We start from the raw sequence: 22,690 nt of genomic DNA on the forward strand, positions 1-22,690 counted from the left end.
AGAAAGGAGTAAAGGAATCTAGCTTTAAAGTCTACACAGACTTTTTTCTCACTCAATATATAAGAAGTTCAACAAAAAAAAAAGATTCACTGCAGTATCTTATAATGGGTAATGAACCAGAACAAACAGGAAAAGTAAGAACAGGAGAGCGTTTTCATAATCGCGATCGCAGTATGGTAAGCTTCAAGAATAGGACTGAGGATGACACAAGTAGGCCAAAAAGTAAGATAATAGATTGGAAAAGAGAAAATTGAGGAAATAAGAGTGGATCTAAAGAAGGGAGAAAATCTTGAAAAATAATGACACAGAAAAATAATGGGAAATCTTTGAAAGGATAAATGTATTCTGCTAAAAGCCAAAAACATGCAAACTAATTATAGGGCACCATGAATTAATAAAGAACTAAAAGGAAATTTGAATCTAAAACAATTTATAAGAAGTAGATAGATGCTAAAGAAGAGGATAAAAGGGAATACAAAGAACTTAGTAGAAAATTTTATGTATATAAAAAAAAAACAAAGGCAAAGATAAATTTCAAAATTATGGAGGAATATAAAAAGAAATGTGTTCTAAGGACACAAAAAAAACAAAGGAAAATTAAAGTAGGGCCACTAAAGGATAAGCAAAATAATCTCATACTGGAATGTTTACAAAAAGAAGTGATAGAAGAACACCTTGAGTCAGAAAATATAACAAAAAATAGTATAGATTCCAAAAGGCTAGTTATGTCTAACTAACCTTGTAAAATAGTTTACAGAGGCAGTTGAAAGAGTAGTCAAGGGTATTGTAGTAAATGTCTCATACCTGGATTTCATGGGCAGCTCATGACAAAGGCATGTGGAGTCAGGATGGATAGCTGAATGAATAGCAAATTGGCTAAAAAAATAAAAGGCAGAGAGTAGGGATAATAGATAGTTATTCAGATTGGATGAAGATAGAAAGCAGTATTCCACAAGAATCAATGCTGGGATCCTGGTTATTCATAATTTACATTTAAGGTTTTGGACTCAACGGTAAGTAACAATATTAAAATTTGTAGATGATGCCAAACTGGCAAGATGGAAGGCCATGGTATAGCTAGCACTAAGAAAAAATGTAACATAATAAAAGAAGACATTAGAAAAAGAACAGAAAGACTTGCATTATGTCATTCATTTCAATACCATCAGATGTCTCGAAGCACTTTACAGCCAGTGAAGTACTTTTGAAGTGTAATCACTGTTGTAATGTAGGAAACGTGGTAACCAATATGTGTACAGCAAGCTTGCACAAACAGCAATGTGATAATGACCAGATGCGGTTTCTTTTTGTGTGGTGTTAATTGAGGGATAATTATTGGCTGGAAAACCAGGGATAACTCCCCTGTTCTTGTTTGAAATAATGTCATGGGATCTTTTACGTCCATCTGAGGGGGCAGATAGGGCCTCGGTTTAATGCCCCATCCAATGGACAGTGCCACACTCTCTCAGTACTGCGCTGGAGTATCAGCCTTGATTTCTGTGTCCAAGTCCGGGAGTGGGACCTGAACCCAGAACCTTCTGACTCAGACAAAAATGCTACCAACTGAGCCACACCTGACATTTAAAACCTGCAGACTGGGCAAATGAACATTGACATGGATGACTGTGAAGTGATGCAAGTGATATTTGATAGGAATATTAGAAACATCGCCTACACCTTAGGAAATAAGAAACTGGAAAGGGTGGAAGAGCAAAATGATCTAGATATAGAGATGGACAAATTATTAAAAGCAGTGTCATAGGTAAGCATAACAATTAAAAATGCTAACAAAGCACTAGGATTTATTTCTAGATGTTAAGATATCAAAAGGGGGGCCAGTTAGCCTATTGGCTAGGCGGCTAGCTTGTGGGCCAAATTAACGCCAACAGCATGGGATTCGATCCCTGTTCTAGCTGAGGTAAACTTGGGGCCTACCTCCTCACCCTACCTAAAGTAAAAATCACACCATTAAGGCAAAATACTACAGATGCTGGAAATCTGAAACAAAAACAAAAAATGCTGGAATAACTCAGCAGGTCTAACAGCATCTGTGAGAGAAAGACAGAGTTAACGTTTTGAGTCCATATGACTCTTCTTCAGACCTAAAGAGAAGTAAAAATGTGGTGAAATTTATACTGTTTTAACAAGCAGGTGAAGCTGGATAGAAGGCCAGCGATAGGAGGAGGCAAAAGAGAGATTGCCAAAGATGTCATAAACAAAAGGTCAAAGGTGTGTTAATGGCGGTGGTATCTAGCTAAAGTAGGTGCTGATGGTGGCGTTAAGGATAGAAAGCAGAATGTGATAATAGCTGGACGAGGGTAAGCACTTTGGAAAGAACAACATGAATAAGTGACAGATGGTCCTAGTGGGGGTGGGGTGGGGAGAGGGGACGGTGGTGGGAACTAGTTGGGCCAAATGGCCTGTTTCTGTGCTGTACACTCTATATAATATAACAAGTGCAATAAAGTATTACCTGGGACAGTTATGTCAATAAACAAGTGTCACTTTTCCATTACATGACTGGGCGTTATGATGGTCATGATTGCACCTTGATAAACATATGTTCAATTCCTCATGTAATCCAGAACCAGTAGCGATGTACTATGTGGAGACCAGCTCCTCCCTGCACATAATCATGGCTATGTGCACCTTACCACCTCCTGACAGTTGTCAACAGATGTTAGTGAGAATCTAGAAGCAGACTGTAACCACTTTTGCAGCAACTTAGACATTGGACCATGAGTGCAGAATGTGGGTGTGGGGCAGGGTCTTGGTGTGGAACTTTAAAAAGTAGTGAATGTGCACATTGCAGTAATGTTGGCAAGTATGGCTAATCACTAGTATCACAACCAAAGTTGATTAACCATTTTGTTTTATTGATTCAGGTTCTGTTTCATTACCATCTTCCATATCTCTCACTAATATGACTGACTCTGCAGTGGACAGTATGATGCATTCAGAGCCTCCTGAAAATTTTCCAAACTGTGACAGGGTTTCAGCACCATCTAGTTCTGTAAGTCTCCCATGATGAATATGTATATCAATGGGCAAAAATTAGATACATATCAAATTTAGAAGTTTAAAACAGTGAATTGCAAATACAATAATTTTTGGATTGTGGAGATGTAATACTTTTGAAAGAAAAACAACTTACTGTGTGATTTTGTATTTTATTGTTGGGCAACCCAAAAGGCTCAGTGAATTTTTGTAATGAGTAACTTGACCTATCAGGACCAGAAAGGTCCCTGGTTTAATCTTGAGTTTGTCCTGAGTTGGCCAGTCTGAGCTGGGCAGTTGGAGGGGCACTGTAATTGGTCTGGGTGCCCCAGGTTAGGGAGGGGAAGATCATGCCAGAGTTCTTACTCCTAATAACTAACCAAAGATAATTGTCTGTGAGCATCAACTGGACAGGATCAGGCTGTGATTTCTACCCCTCCCTGTGGTTCAATAGCCCCTTAAATTCAGTAACAAGACTGATGTGTAAATACTGACCACTTGAACAAGGTACTGGAAGACAGCTAGCACTTAGGGCAATATGCCCCAGCAAACTTGTCAGTGCATGCAGGAGGGGAGGGAAGAAAAGCATACTTTTAAAAAATACAAACATACAGAGAATGCTGGAAGTACTCAGTAGGTCCAATGGCATCAGTGAAGAGAGGACGGTAAGGTTATCATTTTCCATCAGTAACCTTTTTCTGGTTCTGATGAAAGTTCAGTGACCTCAAACTTTTAACCTTGCCCTCCTCTCTCCACAGATACTGCCTGGCTTGCAAATAAAATCAATGAACTTTTGGATACGCTATTTATAATAAGGATGTTATCAACAAAATGTTGCAAGTAGTAAATTTGACGCAGGAAGTTTGTGTCATAAGCAAGACCTTGAATATATAATTATTTGATCTCTTATGCTCATGATAAGTCATTACACTGGTGTCATCTTTGTCTTGCTGCTTTTCTCTGTTCCCTGTTTATTAACTTTTCTGTCTTTGTCCTCCCTGTCATATTGTTCTCTTGTCCTCTTCTGCTTATCTCTTGTCCTTTAGGTGTTAGTTCGGTGTGATGAAAAGGACAGCATTTTCAGCTGTGGACCTCTAGGCAGGGGAGAGCCAAGTGCTGCTGCAGATGGCAGTTATCTTTTCTCATCTTTTTTCAGTTGCCTTGTCTGTTATCCTTCTTACTTCTCACTGTTCTTTGTGCAATTGCTTGCTTTTTATTTGGCGTAAGTGGTGTCATTAGGTAGACATAATTTTCTATTTATGGCAGCTGAATAAGGAGCAATCTGGGTTGTACTGGAGGAGGTGGGTGCCTTTTTCAATATCCCTTTCTGCACCTGCAATCTGAATTTGAATGTTTTCTCCACAGATGCTGACTGAACACCTCAATGCATGATTTTCAAGTTTGTAGGGTGACATTTGGAAAGCATTTTGATAGTAGGAGGATTAAAGTTGAATGGAATAGGTGCTTGGATCGGGCAACATTAAGAAGTGAGGAAAGAAGCAAATGGTAAAAAGTGTGGAGGTTAGGTAGGAAACTGTGGGTGGTTGTATAGGAATTGTCCTCTTAGCATGCCTGACTTTAGGAAGGGATTGTAAGTAAAGTTTTTGTAATTTTACAATAGGCACTTACCACAAATTGCAGTTAAGCTTAATGAAGGAAATTGCTGACTGAGTTCAAAAATGGCCTGGTTTAATTATCCTTCGCCTTTGGACAACTCCTAACCTGAAGATAACATTTGATCTTGACTGTTCTGTGACATGCCATGGGAGATCAACTTGTATTTGTGATCTTTTATATTTGAAACCGTGTGTTATAAAATATAAGTCTGTTAAAACAGTTAATCAGAAAGTTTAGTAAAGGTAAACATGTAAGACATTTACTCAGGAATTATGTTTAGTTTCAGAACCCACAAAGCATCTTGAATTTTATATAAGACTACAAGTTGATGTAAACAATTGGTTCTTTCTCTGAAACAGAGTCTTAAGTCTAATGAGACTGAGGATGAAATTCAAGAAGTGATTACGTATCCAGATGGAAAGGTAAGAAATCACCAGTTTTGTGTTTACAGAATATTGATGATTTCTTGTAGTAAATTTATAATTTTAGGTATTTTTCATCATTGTTACTGTTTCTCCTTTTCCAGCAAGATTATGTGTTAAAAGTATTGAATGGCTGAATCAAGCTTTTAACATGCCACCCTGTCATCTGTGGGAGCTTCGCTTAATACAACTTAAATCAATGCAGCGAATGCCTCCTGTGCAAGATTACGTTTTGGCAATCTTGGCTTTTTCTTTAACTTATTCTTTCTAGTGATGTGGCCGTCACTGGCAAGGCCAGTATCCTGAATTGCCCTTGAACTGAGTGACCATTTCAGAGGGCAGTTAAGACTCAACCACATTGCTGTGGGTCTGGAGCCACATGTAGGCCAGACTAGGTAAGGTGGCAGATTTCCTTCCCTAAAGGATATAAGTGAACCAGATGGCTTTTTATGACAATTGATGATAGTTTCATTGTCACCATCACTGAGCCTAGCTTTATATTCCAGGTTTATTAACTGAATTCAAATTCCACCACCTTGTTAGGAAATAGAGATAGTTTAAGTAAGTATTTGTTTTTATGAGTGTTAGGAATGAGGTTTAGCTTTAATGTTTTAAGTTTGATTTGTAGTTCTATATTTGCGTGATAAGAAAATGTTAAATTAAGTTTTAGTTTCAGTTTTAAAAGGTGCTTGCTTTTCTAATGAGGCTTTTATGACTGTGGCAGCTAAGTTAAACAAACAAAGGTGGAAGAATTGGGCTGTTGCCTCGCTACAAGGGTCTAGAGAAGCAGTTCCCTCCCACCTACACACACACACAAAAGCTAGAAAAAGCAGTTTTAGAAGCTGTTGGAGTTGAGCTGATTTTGAAGGTAGCTGCCAGAGAAGCAGCCTAGAAGGGGCAGATAGCCAGCTCCAAGCTAAAGTTGGTTGAAAGTGGCTGCCAGAGAGAGACTGGAGAAAGGGGACAGATAGCAAGTCCCAAGCTAAAGAAAAACACCAAAAATCCAGGGGATTTTCCAGGGGGTCCTAAATTAAGAGTGAGGGTCAGAGAGAAAGGCTCCAAGATTCAGATTTAAAGAGACAAAAGCTGCAGAAAGCAGATTTAAAGTGAGAACAGCTTGCAAGAGGCAAGAAGGTCCAAAGAGACAAAACAAAAACAGAAATACCTGGAAAAACTCAGCAGGTCTGGCAGCATCGGTGGAGAAGAGCACAGTTGATGTTTCGAGTCCTCATGACCCTTCAACAGAACGGCTCTTCTCCACCGATGCTGCCAGACCTGCTGAGTTTTTCCAGGTATTTCTGTTTTTGTTCTTGTTTTGGATTTCCAGCATCCGCAGTTCTTTGCTTTGAGAGACAACTGAAGGTCTGTAACTCTTTGCTATGGGCATGTGAAGCAGTGTATACTGTTGAAAACTGAGTCACTGAGAGAGAGTGCATGGAAGACAGCTTAAATTCATGTGGTGACCCAGGGAAGAGGAACATCAGAAGGAGAGATTGAAACCCTGGAGGTGTGCCCTTGCAGAAGGCGTCTGAGAGAAAACATTGACTTGGGAGAAGATTCCAAGGCGAGGTCTTGCAGAGTGGAGATTGGAAACCCTTATGTGAAAGATGGAGTTCAGTGAGACTGATTGGCTCACAGTATGACAAGCATCTGGAGGAGTGGAGGAGTTGAGAGATCCATAGCATCTGGTTCAGGTGGCATTTGTCACTTGGTTTCAGAGTGTGGTGTGTCTGACCACAGGGTCCCATAGATTTACAAGGACTGTGTACTTACTGTGGACATTAGAGTATAAGATAGCTTTTGTAACTTGTGTTATCTTTACAAATCTGTATATATCTGTAAAGGTATAGTTGTGGGTGAAGGAGCATTTTAATATAGTTCATCTTTTCTTTTTTAATAAATGTTTTATCCTTTTGTTAAAAGTTCTTTAGCTGACACTGGTGACTCTATTCAGTATCCACTCTCCACGTATCTAACGTATCTAAACAAACAAATTAAAAGTTAGGATCTATTAAGCTGGGTTCCACCCTGGGATCAGGGTGGTCCAGGGGTCATCTCAGCTGAGATCATAGCAACCTGCCACAACAGGATTTGAATCCATGTCCCCAGACCATTAGCCTGGGCTTCTGGATTACCAGACCAGTGACATTACCACTACACCACTGTCTTCCACATTTCTTTTTTCTTGCGCAGCACTTCTCAAACTATTTTCCAACATGGTCCCGTTTTAACACTTGGAAATTAATGTAACCAACAAAAACAAGTAGCAATAAAGCAGCATTGTAACATAAAACCGCACATTCAGTATGTAATTATTAAATTTTGTATATTGTGGATCAATATATAATACATCATATAAATATGAAAGTGTTTCTAAAATACTTAGAAAAAATATATTTTATGTACTCCCGCTGGATCATAGCCAGGAAGCAGCAGAAGTATTGGTTGAGGGTTTTGAGGTGACTGATGTTGGAGCCCAGATCGTTACTCAGCTCCAGGGTGACGGCATTAGGCTCAAGACAGAGGTAGTAGCTCAGCAGCGGAGGCATTGCTGCTGGGCTCATGGTCAGGGCTGGGCTTCGAGACTCAGTGAGTGGCCACTGGCAGGAGCCTAGGGCCTGGGAAAGAGAGACCAACAGATGGGCAGGGTTGAGCGTCACCTGGGCCTTGGTACTAATGCGGAGCATGGTCTCTGAGGTGGAGGAGTTTGTGACCCTATTTGCTATTTTTGTGATCCCAATTGGCATCTCGACCCATAGTTTGGGGACCAGTGTTCTAGTGGGTGCACATACACATCCCATAGCTGTCCATAATTCAACATGAATGGACACTAAACTGGCAACCCCATATAGACAACCTGTAAGGAAAATTTCTTGAATTGCCGAATGAATTATACAGGACTTGAAAAAGCAACTTACAAGCATTGCTCCATGCCAGAGATTTTGCATGGGCGAAAGCCTGACTCTCATAAGGCTGATGAGAAGCAGATTACAGCTTTTGAAATGTGGCTGTGATGATGGGCCCTTAGAATCATCTGGACAGAGCAAAGAACCTATAAATTTGTCTGCAGGAAAATTGGAGTCCTGGTATCTCATGGGCTTTTAGCTTAAGTGAAGTTGAGGAAATTGAGAAAACAACCACTGAAAAAGGCAGAGTGAGAGTCTGGTGTTGGTGACACTAGAAGGTGAAACCTCAGGATAGAACAGGTCGGTCAGATGGATATGTGGGCAGAGGGAGGAATGACAGCGGCACACAGAATTGTTGTGAACAGAGAGATGCCTATGGTCCCTCGTGGACTATGGTTACTAATGAATAGATGGATGGATAGAAGAAAATATTCACATTCATGCACTTCTGAGTTGACATTCAAAATGCAGTTCTTAATGTCATGTAGTGGGGGCTTTGATTTGTAGCTTGTCTTTATTATACTTGGTAATGTTTGATATCAACACTGGTACCAAAGTAGTACAGTATTCCATTCCTTAGATTTTGCATCTGTTGTCTGATGAGCAGACACATTAATTCAGACTAAAGACTGGTTAGTGAAAAATAGCACTGCATCAAGAGTATAACATTGTTTAGTGTTACAGTGCTGGGGAAATCCTAGTAGATTTCCATACTGGATACCATCATGGGTTTACCCTTCTAATTCTGCTCACCATCCTAGGTTAAGGTCTTATTGAGCTAAATGTGGTTTCAGGCATATGTATCGGTGTCAAAAAAATGACTCTTCAACAGAACAGGACTCGAAATGTTAGCTGTGTTCCTCTCCGCAGATGCTGCCAGACCTGCTGAGTTTTTCCAGGTATTTTTATTTTTGTTTTGGATTTCCAGCATCCGCAGTTTTTTGCTTTTATACATGTGTATCTGTGTGATGGGTCTGTAAGCAGGAACTGGTCAGTTAATTGCATCCTCAAATTTCTCTCATTCAATGGAGGGGCATCTTGCCTATTGGTTATCAGGACATTTTGTTGAGATCTAAAACTAACTGCTTGGTGAATCTGATGAGCTACCTTTTGTACTAGCACTCCACTGGTCCGAAGCCCAACAGAGTGTCTACTTTCAAACTTTGTCCATATTCTTAATTTTGGCACATTTTGGATAATCTGAAACCAGGTTAATAGGGTTACCAACAACAAGTCCTCTCTTGTGCAATATCTAACAGTGGAATTCTGTGAAAACATGGGGGCTTTGATTTAATGATTACACACATTCTCTTATCACTTAAATAGGGCAACAGGCTTATGAAGAACTTGGAGATCTTTTTAAAATTTACAAGGTTTTGGCATCCAAATCACAAATTCAAGCTCGAGACATACTATAGGTTTAGAAAAAAATGCCAAAGTATTTTATTAACTTTATTTAAACGCTTTATTAACCCGTGCACATGAAACATTGTTATTTCCTGAGCCTTCTACCAAATCTGTTTTAAATTTCTTTTGTAGGTTGAGCAGGTATTGAGAAGTGGACGTCACATAATTATTTTCTGTAATAGTACCCGAAAAGAAATTAGTGCTGATGGGAAAACTGTTAAAGTGACATTCTTCAATGGGGATATAAAACAGATAATGTCTGACCAAACAGTGGTAAGCAATGAACCACTTTGAGGTTTATTTTCTTTATATTGACTTCAAATAAACATAAGCTTGCATGTAATTGTTCCATATTCTGCTGATGAGATAAAGACATGCCACAAAGTTTTAAAAAAAAATTACGTATATACACTGTACAGCATTGAAGAGATGATACAAAATTCAAACTCTAATGCATGAGAAAACTCACCCTGTGGGTATGAACTCAAACCTCATTTGCTTTGGAAGTAGTCAGTACTACAAATAAAAAGCACCGCAACTATCATACCAATATGCAGCCCATGTCCTGTCCACAAAAAGCAGGACAAATCCAATCTGACTAATTACCATCCTATCAATCTATTTGCAATCAGCAGCAAAATGATGGAAAGTGTTGTCTAGAGTGCCATTGAGCAGCATTTACTCAGCAATTATGAGCTCACTGATGTTCAATTTGGGTTCTGCCACCACTAGTCCCTGAAACACATTACAGCCTTGGTCCAAACATGGACAAAAGAGCTTAATTCCAGCTTTGAGTTGAGAGTAACTGCCTTTTGATATCAAGGTGGCATATGACTGAACGTGGCATCGGGGTGTTCTAGTAAAATTGAAGTTAGTAGGAATCGAGGGAAGAACTGGAATGATAGCTAACGCAAAGGAAAGATGGTTGTGGTTGTTGCAGGTCAATCATCTCAGCCCTAGGATATTGCTGTAGAAATTTCTCAGCGCAGCGTCTGAGGCCCAGTCATTTTCAACCAGTTCAACAATGACCTCCCCCCATGATGAGATCGGAAGTGGGGATGTTCGCTCAATGTGTCCAGTCCCATTTGTAACTGATTGGATAATAAAGCAGTCTCTGCCTGCATGTAGCAAGAACATACTGACTCCTCCACCATCAACCAACCAGAAACTTAACTGGACAAGTCACACACATATTGTGGCTACAAGGGCAGGTTGAAGGCTGGGAATTTTGTGGCAAGTAACTCACCTCCTGACTCTCCAAAGTCTGTACACCATCTGAAAGACACAAGTTATGTCAGAATTGTGATGGAATAAATGCATCCTCCTCCCCCACCCGCCCAAACACTTGCCTGGATGGGTGAAGCTCCAACAACAGTCAAGAAGCTGAATACCATCCAGGGCAAAGCAACCCACTTGATTGGCGTTCCATGCACCACCTCTCTCCCTCCACCCACCAGTACAGTGTCAGCATTGTGTGCCATCTACAAGATGTGCTGCTGCAGCTCACCATGGCTTCTTCAAGAGCGCCTTCTAAAACCCTAACCTGTACCACTTAGAAGAACGAGGAAAGCAGATGCATGGAACACCACCTGCAAGTTCCCTTCCAAGTCACACTCTATCTTGACTTGGAAGTATATTGCTGTTCCTTTACTGTCACCTGGTCAAAATCCTGGAAATCCCTCCCACTATGGGTGTATCTACACCTCAAGTACAGTACTGCAGCAGTCCAAGGCAGTAACTCACTAACATCTTCTCAAGGGCAATTAAGGATGGACAATAAACTCTGTCCTTGCCAGCGATGCACATCCCATGAATGAAAATATTAAAGCTCTTACGTTTTGCATTAGTATCCTTATAATACATTGTAAATATCTTGCCACAATCTCGGAATGCAACCAAATCTTTAGTTATAAAATCAAAAAGACTGATGGAAATACTTAGCAGGTCAAAACTGTTCTGACGAAAGGTCATTGACCTGAAATGTTAATTCTGTTCTCTCACCACAGGTGCAATGTGACCTACTAAGTAGTTTCATAATTTTCTGTTTTTATTTCAGATTTCCAACATGTGTAATATTTTGATTTTGTATATCTTTGGCTATGATTAATAGTCCCAAAATAAAATAATTTAGACCTTGATTTTAATCTTCTGGAATTTACACCTAACTTTTCTAAATTTACTTCTTTCAATGGATGCTTTCAATTTTCTTCAATTAAATTTGCTTGAAATATTGCTTTTACCCTTTTCTCTTTTTAATTTTAAATGTAGTGAAATTGCCAATTTGAGTATAATGCCATGACTGTCAACTGTATAAGTATCTGTGTAAATGACCAGCATCTCCTAATGTAGTTACCTCTATGCACTGAATATTCTGAGAAAACTTTAATGTAGAGAGGCTCCATTAAAATTTGAGAATGTTACAACACAAAATAGTGATTCAGTCCACCAATTCTGCACTAGTGATTTTGTCCACAATCTATCAGGTCTTATTTCATTCTCTTGCTCTTTCTCTCCATAACCTTTAATATTTATATTTTTCTGGTAATTACTTATAACAAAATTATGAACTCAATTTCAACAACAGCCTGTGACAGAGTTCCACATTCTAATTGTTCCCTGAAGAAATGTTTTTCGGCCTTCCATTTGATTTTTTTTGTGATTCTCTTAAAGTTTGTGCTCTTTATTGTCTTTAATATGAAAATGTTCTTTGTTTCAATAGATATATTATTATGCAGATGCACAGACAACACACACAACCTATCCTGATGGTCTAGAGGTTTTGCAATTCCCAAGTAATCAGATGGGTATGGAGAGTTTTAATCTTTTGAACTTGCAATGTTTATGCCTTTTAAAATTCATTGTCAAGGCATACTCCAATGGAAGTCTGCCACTAAGCATGTTTTTTTTTAAAGTGGTAAGTATAGTGGCAGTGTTTGGATCATAGAGGACTTCTATGATTTCACAAAATTGTATTGTACGTAATTGACCAATGTTATTTGTACCAGTAAATTAAAACACTTGTGCAGTAAATCCAGTGTAAATAATTTGTTTCTCTTTTAGGGCCTCCTGCTCCCATCCTTAATACTTTACCAGCCGTTTGGTTTCCTGCAGCCACATTTATCATGCCAGCCATTTGTCTGATCGAAAACAGACTTTGCAAAGGCTGAAATATGTACATTAAAAGTCAGTATTCTTTGTAAAAATCACCAATATTGCTGCCATTTTAGCAGCCACTTAAACTTATCCTTCAGCCTGAACACTCAAGATCAATTAGAAAATCTACCTCAATGTGTGAGAAATCTAGATGCAAATCTGCGTCCTACTACTCACACAATATTTAATATCTCCACTACATTTTAAATGCGTGAAAAGCATGTATTTTCAGTGTCTTAAAATTGAACATTTCCTCTTCAGCTGTTAGTTGAAGATAATTTAAACAATCTTTTTGAGGGCAGGGCACATTCCCTGATCTTCCTGTGCATTGTACCATGTGCTTCTGAGAAGGGGAGTGTTCCACCCCACTGATTTTTTTCAGTGAGCAGCCCAAGGATGAATCTGCATTCTTACTACTTGTAAGAAAGTTGTTGATCTTCATTCACCATTTCTGCAGTTATTACTAATATTGGTAACCCAGTAGCTGCAAACTACCTTTTTTATTTGGTGCTCTAGTGCACTTCTGAATGTATTTTTTTTTATATTGATTTGCTTTCAGTTCGTAATTTAATTTTCAGATTCACAGACTAGCGTTACATATTATGAAAGCTTTTAAAGTGGTAATGCTTTTTATATATATATATATATATATATTGCAGGGTTTTAATATTCTGGTTGTGATCACTAGTTCAGTAGCAACAGAGTGTCATGGAAAAGTAGGAGACACAAAATTGAGCAGCTGGAAAGTGCATTACCGATCAGAGGCAGATTATTGAATGTAATGAGAGTCGGGCAACTTGCTTGGATAATGCAAAAGAGAGTAGAGTGGCTTATGGAATGCCAGTGAAATGTGAAGGAGCAGAAGAATTGGGAGTTCCTGTAACAAATTTAATTTCAGATGTGAAGTATTTTTATTTTCATCATTAAATATTACAGTGGACTAGATGGGATTGTAAATAGTTTTATGCAAATAACTGATTTAATTATATTATTAAATCCAGAGAAACATTACCCAGATGGTAGAAAGGAAATCACTTTTCCAGACCAGACCATTAAATACTTGTTCACAGATGGTCATGAAGAGAGCGTGTTTCCAGATGGCACAATAATACGCGTGCAACCGTAAGTAACTACCAAAGGTAATTTAGTCAGCAATGTGAGCTAAACAAATTTTATACCATAGTGCTATTCAGTACCTTGATCCTGTATGGTCATTCTGTTAGATTGTGTCAGATCTCCCTAAAATTCCTTTTGGGACCTGGAGAAACACTCCTGTTCCTCCTGACCCCATAATGAAAGGTTAAAACTCTATTTTCCTTTCTGCCAGTTTTAGGTCATTGACCTTGCTGTCTGCTCAGTTGAACAGGTTAAAATTGCAATCATTTTGTTCTCAGCAACACCAGGGCAAATATGTAATCTAGTAAGAATTTAACTCCTCACCGTCCTGGTTTCTACTTGGCAGTATGAATTCAAAAAGATCACCTTTCCCCTTCAAAGGATTAGAATTCTAGAAAATAATATTGCATTTTACTGAGCACCTCATTCTTTACTCAGCCTTAGCTGAGTGCTGGCATTCTCACCTGAATCAGAAGGTTGTGAGTTCAAGCTCCACTCCACTATTCTGAGTTCTGTCAGAGGTGTTGTCTTTGGATCAGTCATTATATCAGAGCTCTGTTTGCCCTTTAGTACTATTTAAAGAGCAGAAACATTCTGCCTATATCCTGGTCAATATTTCTCTCTCAACTAATATCACAAAGAGATTATTTGCATTTTCAAACTCCCAGCTGTCTAGGCTTTGGCCTTCCATTCGGCACAACATTTCTGCATCTAGTAATTTACTTAACTACACCATCATCTCCACCTTTGATACCCTAGTCCCCAACAAAGCCATTACTCTTTCTCACCCTTGTTGCTCCCCCAGTACAGTACTCATCTCCACTTCCTTAAATCCAAGGGACATGGACTTGAACAGATATGGCAGACAGCTGGCTTAGCCATTCACTGCCACATTTGGCTGGACACATAAAGTACTATTGCTTCCTGCTGTCATCTGCTGAAACTGCTCACTATTCCAGGATAATCCTAGAATGCACAGATAACCTCCGATTATTTTTTCTACTGCAACCCCTCTCCTTGTCTTAAGCCTTCTCCCCTTTCTCCTCCACCTTCACCTCCACCTCCAACAATAGTGTGAGGAGCTCACCTTATCACTAAAATGGAGACCATTCAATCAGTTGTCTCTGCCATTTCCCTCCCTTCCACTACCCTGCCGAGCGGAACTTCCTCCATCTTTCTGTAATTTATCTGCTACCTCTTCCCGTGTCATTTCTGAGCTCATCTTGTCCACGAGACCCACCACTTCCTCCCTCAACCCTATTCCCATTAAACTGCTGACCACCCAACTGCTCTTCCTGGTCCCTCTGTTAGCTGATATTTCTAACAGTTCTGTCTCCTCAGGAACCACCTTTTCTTCTTTAAATCTGCCATCCATCTCCACAAAGGAGTCTCATCAAATACTGCCCCATCTCCAACCTCCCTTTCTTTGCAAGTTGTCGAATATGTTGCCTCCAAAATTCATGCCCTTCTTTCCAGGAACTCCACATTTTATCCTCTCCTATCTGGTTTCTACCCTGGCCACAGTACCAAAGCAGCTCTTAACCAGGTCACAAATCACATCCCATGTGGCTATAGCAAAGGTAAACTATCCCTCTTCATCTTTCTTAACCTTTCTGAAGCTTTTGACAGCATTGATTACATCATCTTCCTCCAACTCCTCTCCTTGGTTATCCAGCTGGTGAAACTGGTTCAATCTTATCTAATTGTTGCCAGATATCACTTGCAATGATTTGTCTTCCTGTTCCTTTACCATTGCCCTGGTCCCTCGGGATCCATGATGGGCCTAGTTCCTAATTCTTATCTACAAGCTGCCCCCTGGCAACATTATCTAAAAACAAAGCATTAGTTTTCACATTGTCACTGACTACACCCAGCTCTACCTTAGTCCCATCTGTTTTGCCACCTCCACAGTTGCTAAATCATCAGACTCCTTATCCAACATCTAGTACTGGATGAGCAGAAACTTCTGCCAATTAAATATTGGGTTCACTAAAGTCATTGTCTTTGGTCCCCACCACAAACACCGCTCCCTAACTACTGATTCCATCCCTCTCCCTGGTAGCTGTTTGGGGCTGAACTGGACTGTCTGCAATCTTGGTGTCATATTTGATCCTGATGTGAGCTTCTGAACACATACTTGCATCATCACCTAAGGGCAGGATTTTGAGGTCGTTGGGCAGGTGCGGTGAGCAGGCCTGTCACCCACCATTGGCCCCTGACCGCAATTTCACGCTGGCTGGCCAATTAATGGCCAGCCAGCATGAAACGCGCGCTGAAAGGCTCAGCACAGCTGGGGTGGGGGTGGAAGGAGAGCGAGCGCTGAAGTCTGCGCAGGCACGGGGGGAGCGTGAAATGAAAGCTCCCTGAAGGCAGAGAGCTGCCTCAGGGAGCTGAAGAACTTTAAAGCACGAAATAAAAGATTTGGAAAAGCAGGAAAAAATGTCCATACATCAGACTCCCTCACATGAACATATGAAAATTCTGTGAAAACATTTTTATTTTTAAAAAAGTTAAAATCGGAAACCTTATTCTGCCCACGGATGAGGTTTCCTCAAAAATCCAAAGGCCGCCTGGCCGATTCGCTCGCCCACCTACCATGATGTTGGACGGGCAGCGAAAAATCACAATTAATACATTAATGGCCTTAATGGGCCTCTTAATTGTCGGCGGGCACACTGCTGACTCTCGCTTGTGCTTGCCGACCGATAAATCGTGCGAGTGCACAATGACGTCCGGACGCTCACATGACATCATCACACGTTATTTTACACCCAGTCGGGACGTAGAATTCTGCCTTAAGAGTCCCTGTTTCTATTTCAATAACATAGAAAATAGGAGCAGGGGTAGGTCATTCAGCCCTTCAAGGCTGCTCCGCCATTCATTATGATCATGACTGATCCTCTTTCTCAATGCTGTACTCCTGTGCTCTCCCCATACCCCTTGACGCCTTTTGAGTCCAGAAATCTATCTGCTTCCTTCTTAAATATATTCAGTGACTTGGCCTCCTCAGCCTTCTGTGGTAGGGAATTCCATAGGTTCACCACCCTCTGGGTGAAGAAGTTTCTCATTATCTCAGGGCTAAATGGTCTACCCTGTATCCTGAGACTGTGAATCCTTGTTCCAGACTCCCAACCAGAGGAAATTTCATCCCTGCATCCAGTCTGTCCAACCCTGTCAGAATTTTATATGTTTCAATGAGATCTCCTCTCATTCTTCTTAACTCCAAAGAATACAGGTCCAGTCAGCCCAATCTCTCCTCATACGACAATCCTGCCATCCCAGGAATCAGCCTCATGAACCTTCGCTGTATTCCCTCTATGGCAAGTATATCCTTTCTTGGGTAAGGAAACCAAAACTGCACACAATACTCCAGGTGAGATCTCACCAAGGCCCTGTACAGCTGCAGTAAGACATCCTTGCCCCTGTACTCAAGTCCTCTCGCAATGAAGGCCAAAATACCATTTACCTTCTTAACTGCTTGCTGCACCTGCATTCTTGCTTTCAGTGATTGGTATATAAGGACACCCAGGTCCCTTTATACATCAACATTTCCCAATCTATCACTTTTTAAATAATACTCTGCCATTCTGTTTCTCCTACCTAAAGTGGATAACTTCACACTATCCATGTTATACTGCATCTGCCATGTATTTGCCCATTCACTCAACCTATCTAAGTCGCCTTGAAGCCTCTTAACACCCTCCTCATCGCTCACATTCTCACCAAGTTTCATATCGTCAGCAAACTTGGAAATATTACATTTGGTTCCCTCATCCAAATCATTGATATATATTATGAATAGCTGGGACCCAAGCACTGATCCCTGCGGTACCCCACTAGTCACTACCTGCCATTCCAAAAAAGACCCATTTATTCCTACTCTCTTTCCTGTCTGCTAACCAATTCTCAATCTATGTCAATATATTACCCCCGATCCCATGTGCTTTAATTTTACACACTAACTTCTTATGTGGGACTTTATCAAAAGCTTTCTGAAAATCCAAAAACACCACATCCACCAGTTCTCCCTTATCTATTCTGCTAGTTGTGTCCTCAAAGATTCCCAGTAGGGTGTCAAACATGATATCCCTTTCATAGATCCATGTTGACTTTGTCTAATCCTGTTGACATTTTCTAAGTGTCCTGTTATCAAATCCTTTATAATAGACTCTAGCATTTTCCCTACTACTGTGATTAGGCTAACCGGTCTGTAAGTTGCTGCTTTCTCTTTCCCTCTTTTTTTAAATAATGGGGTTACAGTTGCCACCCTCCAATCTGCCGGGACTGTTCCAGAATCTACAGAATTTTGGAAGATGACAACCAACGCATCCACTATTTCCATGACCACCTCCTTTAGTACCCTGGGATGTAGATTATCTGGCCCTGGGAATTTATCAGCTTCAGTTCCATTAATTTCTCTAGCACTATTGTTTTAGTAATAATAATTTCCTTCAATTCCTCCTTCTCACTAGGCCCTTGGTTCCTTAGTATTTCTGGGAAGTTATTTGTGCCTTCCTCCGTGAAGACAGAAGTAGCTGTTTAATTGCTCTGCTATTTCCCTGTTTTCTATTTACATACTTATGGTAGCTTTTATAGTCTGCTTTTATCTTCCTTGCAAGTTTACTGTTATAAACTGTTTTTCTCCTCTTAATCAATCTCTTGGTCCTCCTTTGCTGAATTCCAAACTGCTCCCAATCCTCAGGCTTGCTACTTTTTCTAGCATCTTTCTGTGACTCCTCTTTGGATCTAATACTATCCTTAATTTCTTTTGTTAGCCATGGTTGGGCTGCTTTTCCTGTTGTGTTTTTGCACCAGAAAGGGATGTGTAACTGTTGCAATGCATACATTTTTTCCTTAAATATTGGCCATTGTCTATCCACCATCATGCCTTTTACTGAAGTTCCCCAATCTATCTTAGCCAACTCACGTGTCATACCTTCGTAGTTTCCTTTGTTTAGATTTAAAATCCTAGTTTCAGATCGGACTACTTAACTTTCTGTCCTAATGAAGAATTCCATCATGTTATGGTCACTGTTCCCTAAAGGACCCTGCACAATACGATTATTAAACCTTTCTCATTGCACTATACCAAATCAAGGATAGTCTGTTCCCTAGTCGGTTCCTCAACATACTGGTCGAAAAAGCCATCTCATACACGCACCAGGAATTCATTCGCCACAGTATTATTGCTAATTTGGTTTGTCCAGTCAATATGTAGATTTAAGTCACCCATGATTACTGTAGCACCCTGTTACATGCATCTCTAATTTCCTGTTTAATGCCATCCCCTACCTTATCACTACTGTTTGAGGCCTATAGACAACTGCCACTAATGTTTTTCACCCTTTGTTGCTTCTTAGCTCCACCTGGACTGATTCTACATCTAGATTTTCCAAGCTAATATCCTCTCTTACTATCGCACTGGTTTCATTGTTAACTAACAATGCCACGCCACCTCCTTTTCCTTTTTGCCTGTCCATCCTAAATATCGAGTACCCTTGGATATTCAGTTCCTTGCCTTGGTCACCCTGCAGCCATGTCTCCGTAATCACGATCATATTGTACCCGTTTACATCTATTTGCGCTGTTAATTCTTCAATCTTATTGTGAATGCTCTGTGCATTGAGATACAGTGCTTTTTGACTTTTTTTTTAACATTTTTACACATTTCTTTGTACTATGGCCCTATTTGCTGCTAGCCCTTGTTTCCTCTGCCTTCCACTTTTTCTTTCTACTTTGTCTTTCATTCCTTTGTTTTCTTCTCATGTCTGCCTGCTCAGGTTCCCATCCTCCTGCCAGTCTAGTTTACACCCTCCCCCACTGTACTAGCAAATACCCGCGAGGATATTGGTCCTGGTCCTGCTGGGGAGCAACTCGTCCTGCCTGTACACGTCCCATCTTCCCTAGAATCGATCCCAATGTCTCAGGAATCTAAATCCCTCACACCTACACCATTCACCTGGTCTATTCTCCTATTCCTGTTCTTGCTAGCACTTGGCACTGGGAGTAGTGCTGAGATTACTACTTTTGAGGTCCTGCTTTTTAATTTATTTCCTAGCTCCCTATGTTCTGCTTTCAGGTACTCATCCCTCTTTTTTACCTATGTCACTGGTACCAATATGGACCACAACCTCTGGCTATTCACTCTCCCCCTTCAGAATGTCCTGCAGCCACTCAGTGACATCCTTGACTCTGGCACCAGGGAAGCAACATACCATCCTGCTGTCATGTCTGCAGCCACAGAAATATTTATCTGTTCCCCTGACAATAATATCCCCTGTCACTATTGCACTTCCACTCTTTTTTTCCCCCTGCTCTGAGCAGCTGAGCCATGGTGCCAAGGTCTTGGTTCTTGCTGCATTCCCCTGAGGAACCATCTATCTCAGCAGTATCCAAACGGAAAATCTGTTGAAGAGAGAGATGGACCCAGGGGTCTCATGTGTTACCTGCCTAATTCTTTTACTCTGTCTGGTGGTCACCCATTCCCTTTCTGCCTGTGCACTGTTTACCTGTGGTGTGACCAAATCACTGTACATTGTCCAGTTCCACCTGGTTCAGCTCATCTGCTATTGAAAACCTCATTCATGCCTTAGCTACCTCTAGACTTGAATATTCCAATGCTTTCCTGGCTGGCCTCCCACATTCTATCCTTCATGAGCTTGAGCGCATCCAAAGCTCTGCTGTCCATGCCCTTGTTGCGTTCACCAATCATCCCTGTGCTCACTGATGTACATGGGCTCCTGGTTGAGCAACATCTCCATTTTAATTATTCAATATCTTACTTTCAAGTACCTCCGTGGCCTCACCCCTCCACATTTCATCCCCACAACCCTCTGAGATATCTGCACTGATCTAATTCTGTTTGGCCCCATTATTATAGACAGCTCTGATTTTAATTGCCCCACCATTGGTGACACCACCTTCAGCTGTCATGGCCCTAAGATCTGAAATTCCTTCCATAAATCTCTCTGCCTGTTTTTCTTCCTTTAAGACTTTCCTTAAAAACTGACCTTTGACCAAGCTTTGGCCATCTGCCCTAATATAGCCATATGTGGTTTGGTGATTTTGCTTTATAACATTCCTGTGAAGTGCCTTGGGATGTATTATTATGTTAAAGGTGCTTTATATATACAAGTTGTTTTTTGGCTATTTGCTTATGAGATTTTTACAAATTGACTGCCATATTTCTCGCCATGACATCAGTGACTACAAAGAAGTGTTTCGTTATCAAGTGTCTCTTGACATATGCAAATAATGGGGCCAAACAGCTGTTTGAGGCCCCCTCTACCATATTGGTTACCTTGACCTAGCCCATACTAGTAAAACTAGACATTACAACAATCTGCTACTAATAAGGTAGGTTTTTGCTATTTTCATACCTGAATGTAGAGTTGAGGGGAGCATGACTGCTACTCTCAACACCACATTTAAAGAATTTAGTTTCCAATCTCCCTCACAACATAACCTCCAATCCCAAACAGGGACTCTGATTCCTCCCTTAGCACCCACCAAACCATCAGTCCAGCCTCTCCCAGGCCGCCTCCTCTCCCTCTTTGGCATCTAATGTTCCAACCACACTGCGCTCAAGTTTCCCTCCCCAGATTGTTTGCTCCCAACTTGGCCTCTGTTTCTCTCTCCCTGGCTGCCAAAATACTCCTCATGCTTATCACTTTTGAGTGTCTCTGGGCCTTTTGCCTTAGTGGTTTCAGCAAGGCAAAATTGTTCAACATGCCGACAAACAGTAACACTCCTTGAAGCTCTCATCAGTCTGTGTTAAAGGGTGGCCCAAATTGATCCAAAAACTTGAAATTCTCAACACTCCATTGTTGAGAGGACTCCAGTTGATATCAGCACGTCATTATATTTTTTCTCAGTTGGTGTTCTGGAATATCACACTATCATGGACCATGAGTGCACATGACAATCTTGATCACCCAGGAGTCACCCTGAGGTTAAAGCCCTATTAGAATTGAAAAATAGGGAAGTTATGCTAAACCTGTATTGGACCTTGGTTAGACCACACTTGTGAGTACTGTGTGCAGTTCTGGTCGCCATACCATAAAATCAGGCACTGGAGAAGGTGCAGAGAAGATTTACAAGGATGACACCAGAAATGTGTGGATAGGTTGGGATTGAAGGAAAGCATTGACAGGTTGGGTATCTCCTCTCTTGAAAAAGGAAAGTTTGGGGCGACCCAGAAGAGGCCATTAAAATTATGAAAGGTTTTGATAAAGTGGATGTGGAGAGAATGTTTCCACTTGTTGGGAAGAGCATAACTAGAGGCCATCAATACAAGATAGTCACCAAGAAATAAAATAGGGAATGCAGAAGAAATATCTTTACTCAAAGAGTGGTGAGAATGTGGAAGGTGCTACCACAGAATGGTTAAAAGTAAATAGTATAGATGCATTTAAGTGGAAGCTAGATAAGCATATGAGAGAAAACAAAAATGGTTACAATGATAGAATTAGGTGAGGAAAGATGCAAGGAAGCTTTAGTGGAGCATAAACACTAACATTGGCTGGTTGGACTGAATAGCCTGTGCCATATATCCTACATAAGTAGTTTGAGATGTCCCGAGGTTGTTAATGAAGTTATATAAATTCAAGTTCTTTCCTTCAATGTAGTGATGGTAATAAGATAATTGAATTTAATAATGGACAAAGAGAAATACACACATCAAACTACAAACGACGAGAGTACCCCGATGGAACTGTGAAAACGGTGTATCTAAATGGTCAGCAAGAAACAAAGTACAGCTCAGGAAGAGTAAGAATCAAAGACAAGGAAGGCAATGTAATTATGGACAATAAACCCCATTGTATCTGAAGATTGGTTTAATCCAATGTATATCACAGAATCTAGCATTGAATTATATAACTATATTTCATATCTAGTATATCTTTTTTGTTTGTTTTCTATATGTAAATACTTGGCGTACTAAAACAATGGAGGTTAAAAATAATCAAAGTGTCTGTGATGAAATTGTGATATGCAAGTTTAAATGTTTATAAAATTGAAGTCTGTTATACACTGTGTACGATCATTATTCTTTAAATTAAGCTAGAATGG

At 40.3% G+C, this 22,690-nt stretch overlaps 1 protein-coding gene across 3 annotated transcripts in view; it reads left to right on the forward strand.

Moving 5' to 3' along the window:
* cenpj (centromere protein J) overlaps nucleotides 1-22,647 on the forward strand; it is a 96,355-nt gene extending 73,708 nt beyond the window's left edge. Inside the window, exons 13-18 of one of the 3 annotated variants that reach the window (XM_041199821.1) lie at nucleotides 2,886-3,013; nucleotides 4,974-5,036; nucleotides 9,482-9,622; nucleotides 12,069-12,153; nucleotides 13,504-13,624; nucleotides 22,246-22,647. In XM_041199821.1, the coding sequence (XP_041055755.1) occupies nucleotides 2,886-3,013; nucleotides 4,974-5,036; nucleotides 9,482-9,622; nucleotides 12,069-12,153; nucleotides 13,504-13,624; nucleotides 22,246-22,447 (740 nt within the window). In that variant the 3' untranslated portion in view covers nucleotides 22,448-22,647. Of the gene's footprint in view, nucleotides 1-2,885; nucleotides 3,014-4,973; nucleotides 5,037-9,481; nucleotides 9,623-12,068; nucleotides 12,154-12,409; nucleotides 12,533-13,503; nucleotides 13,625-22,245 lie in introns of those variants that run through there. The other 2 variants (XM_041199823.1, XM_041199824.1) reach the window with 2 other exon arrangements.
* Nucleotides 22,648-22,690: the final 43 nt, after the last annotated feature.

The sequence above is a fragment of the Carcharodon carcharias genome, chromosome 11 (genome assembly GCF_017639515.1).
Source record: "Carcharodon carcharias isolate sCarCar2 chromosome 11, sCarCar2.pri, whole genome shotgun sequence".
Classification (NCBI taxonomy): domain Eukaryota; kingdom Metazoa; phylum Chordata; class Chondrichthyes; order Lamniformes; family Lamnidae; genus Carcharodon; species Carcharodon carcharias.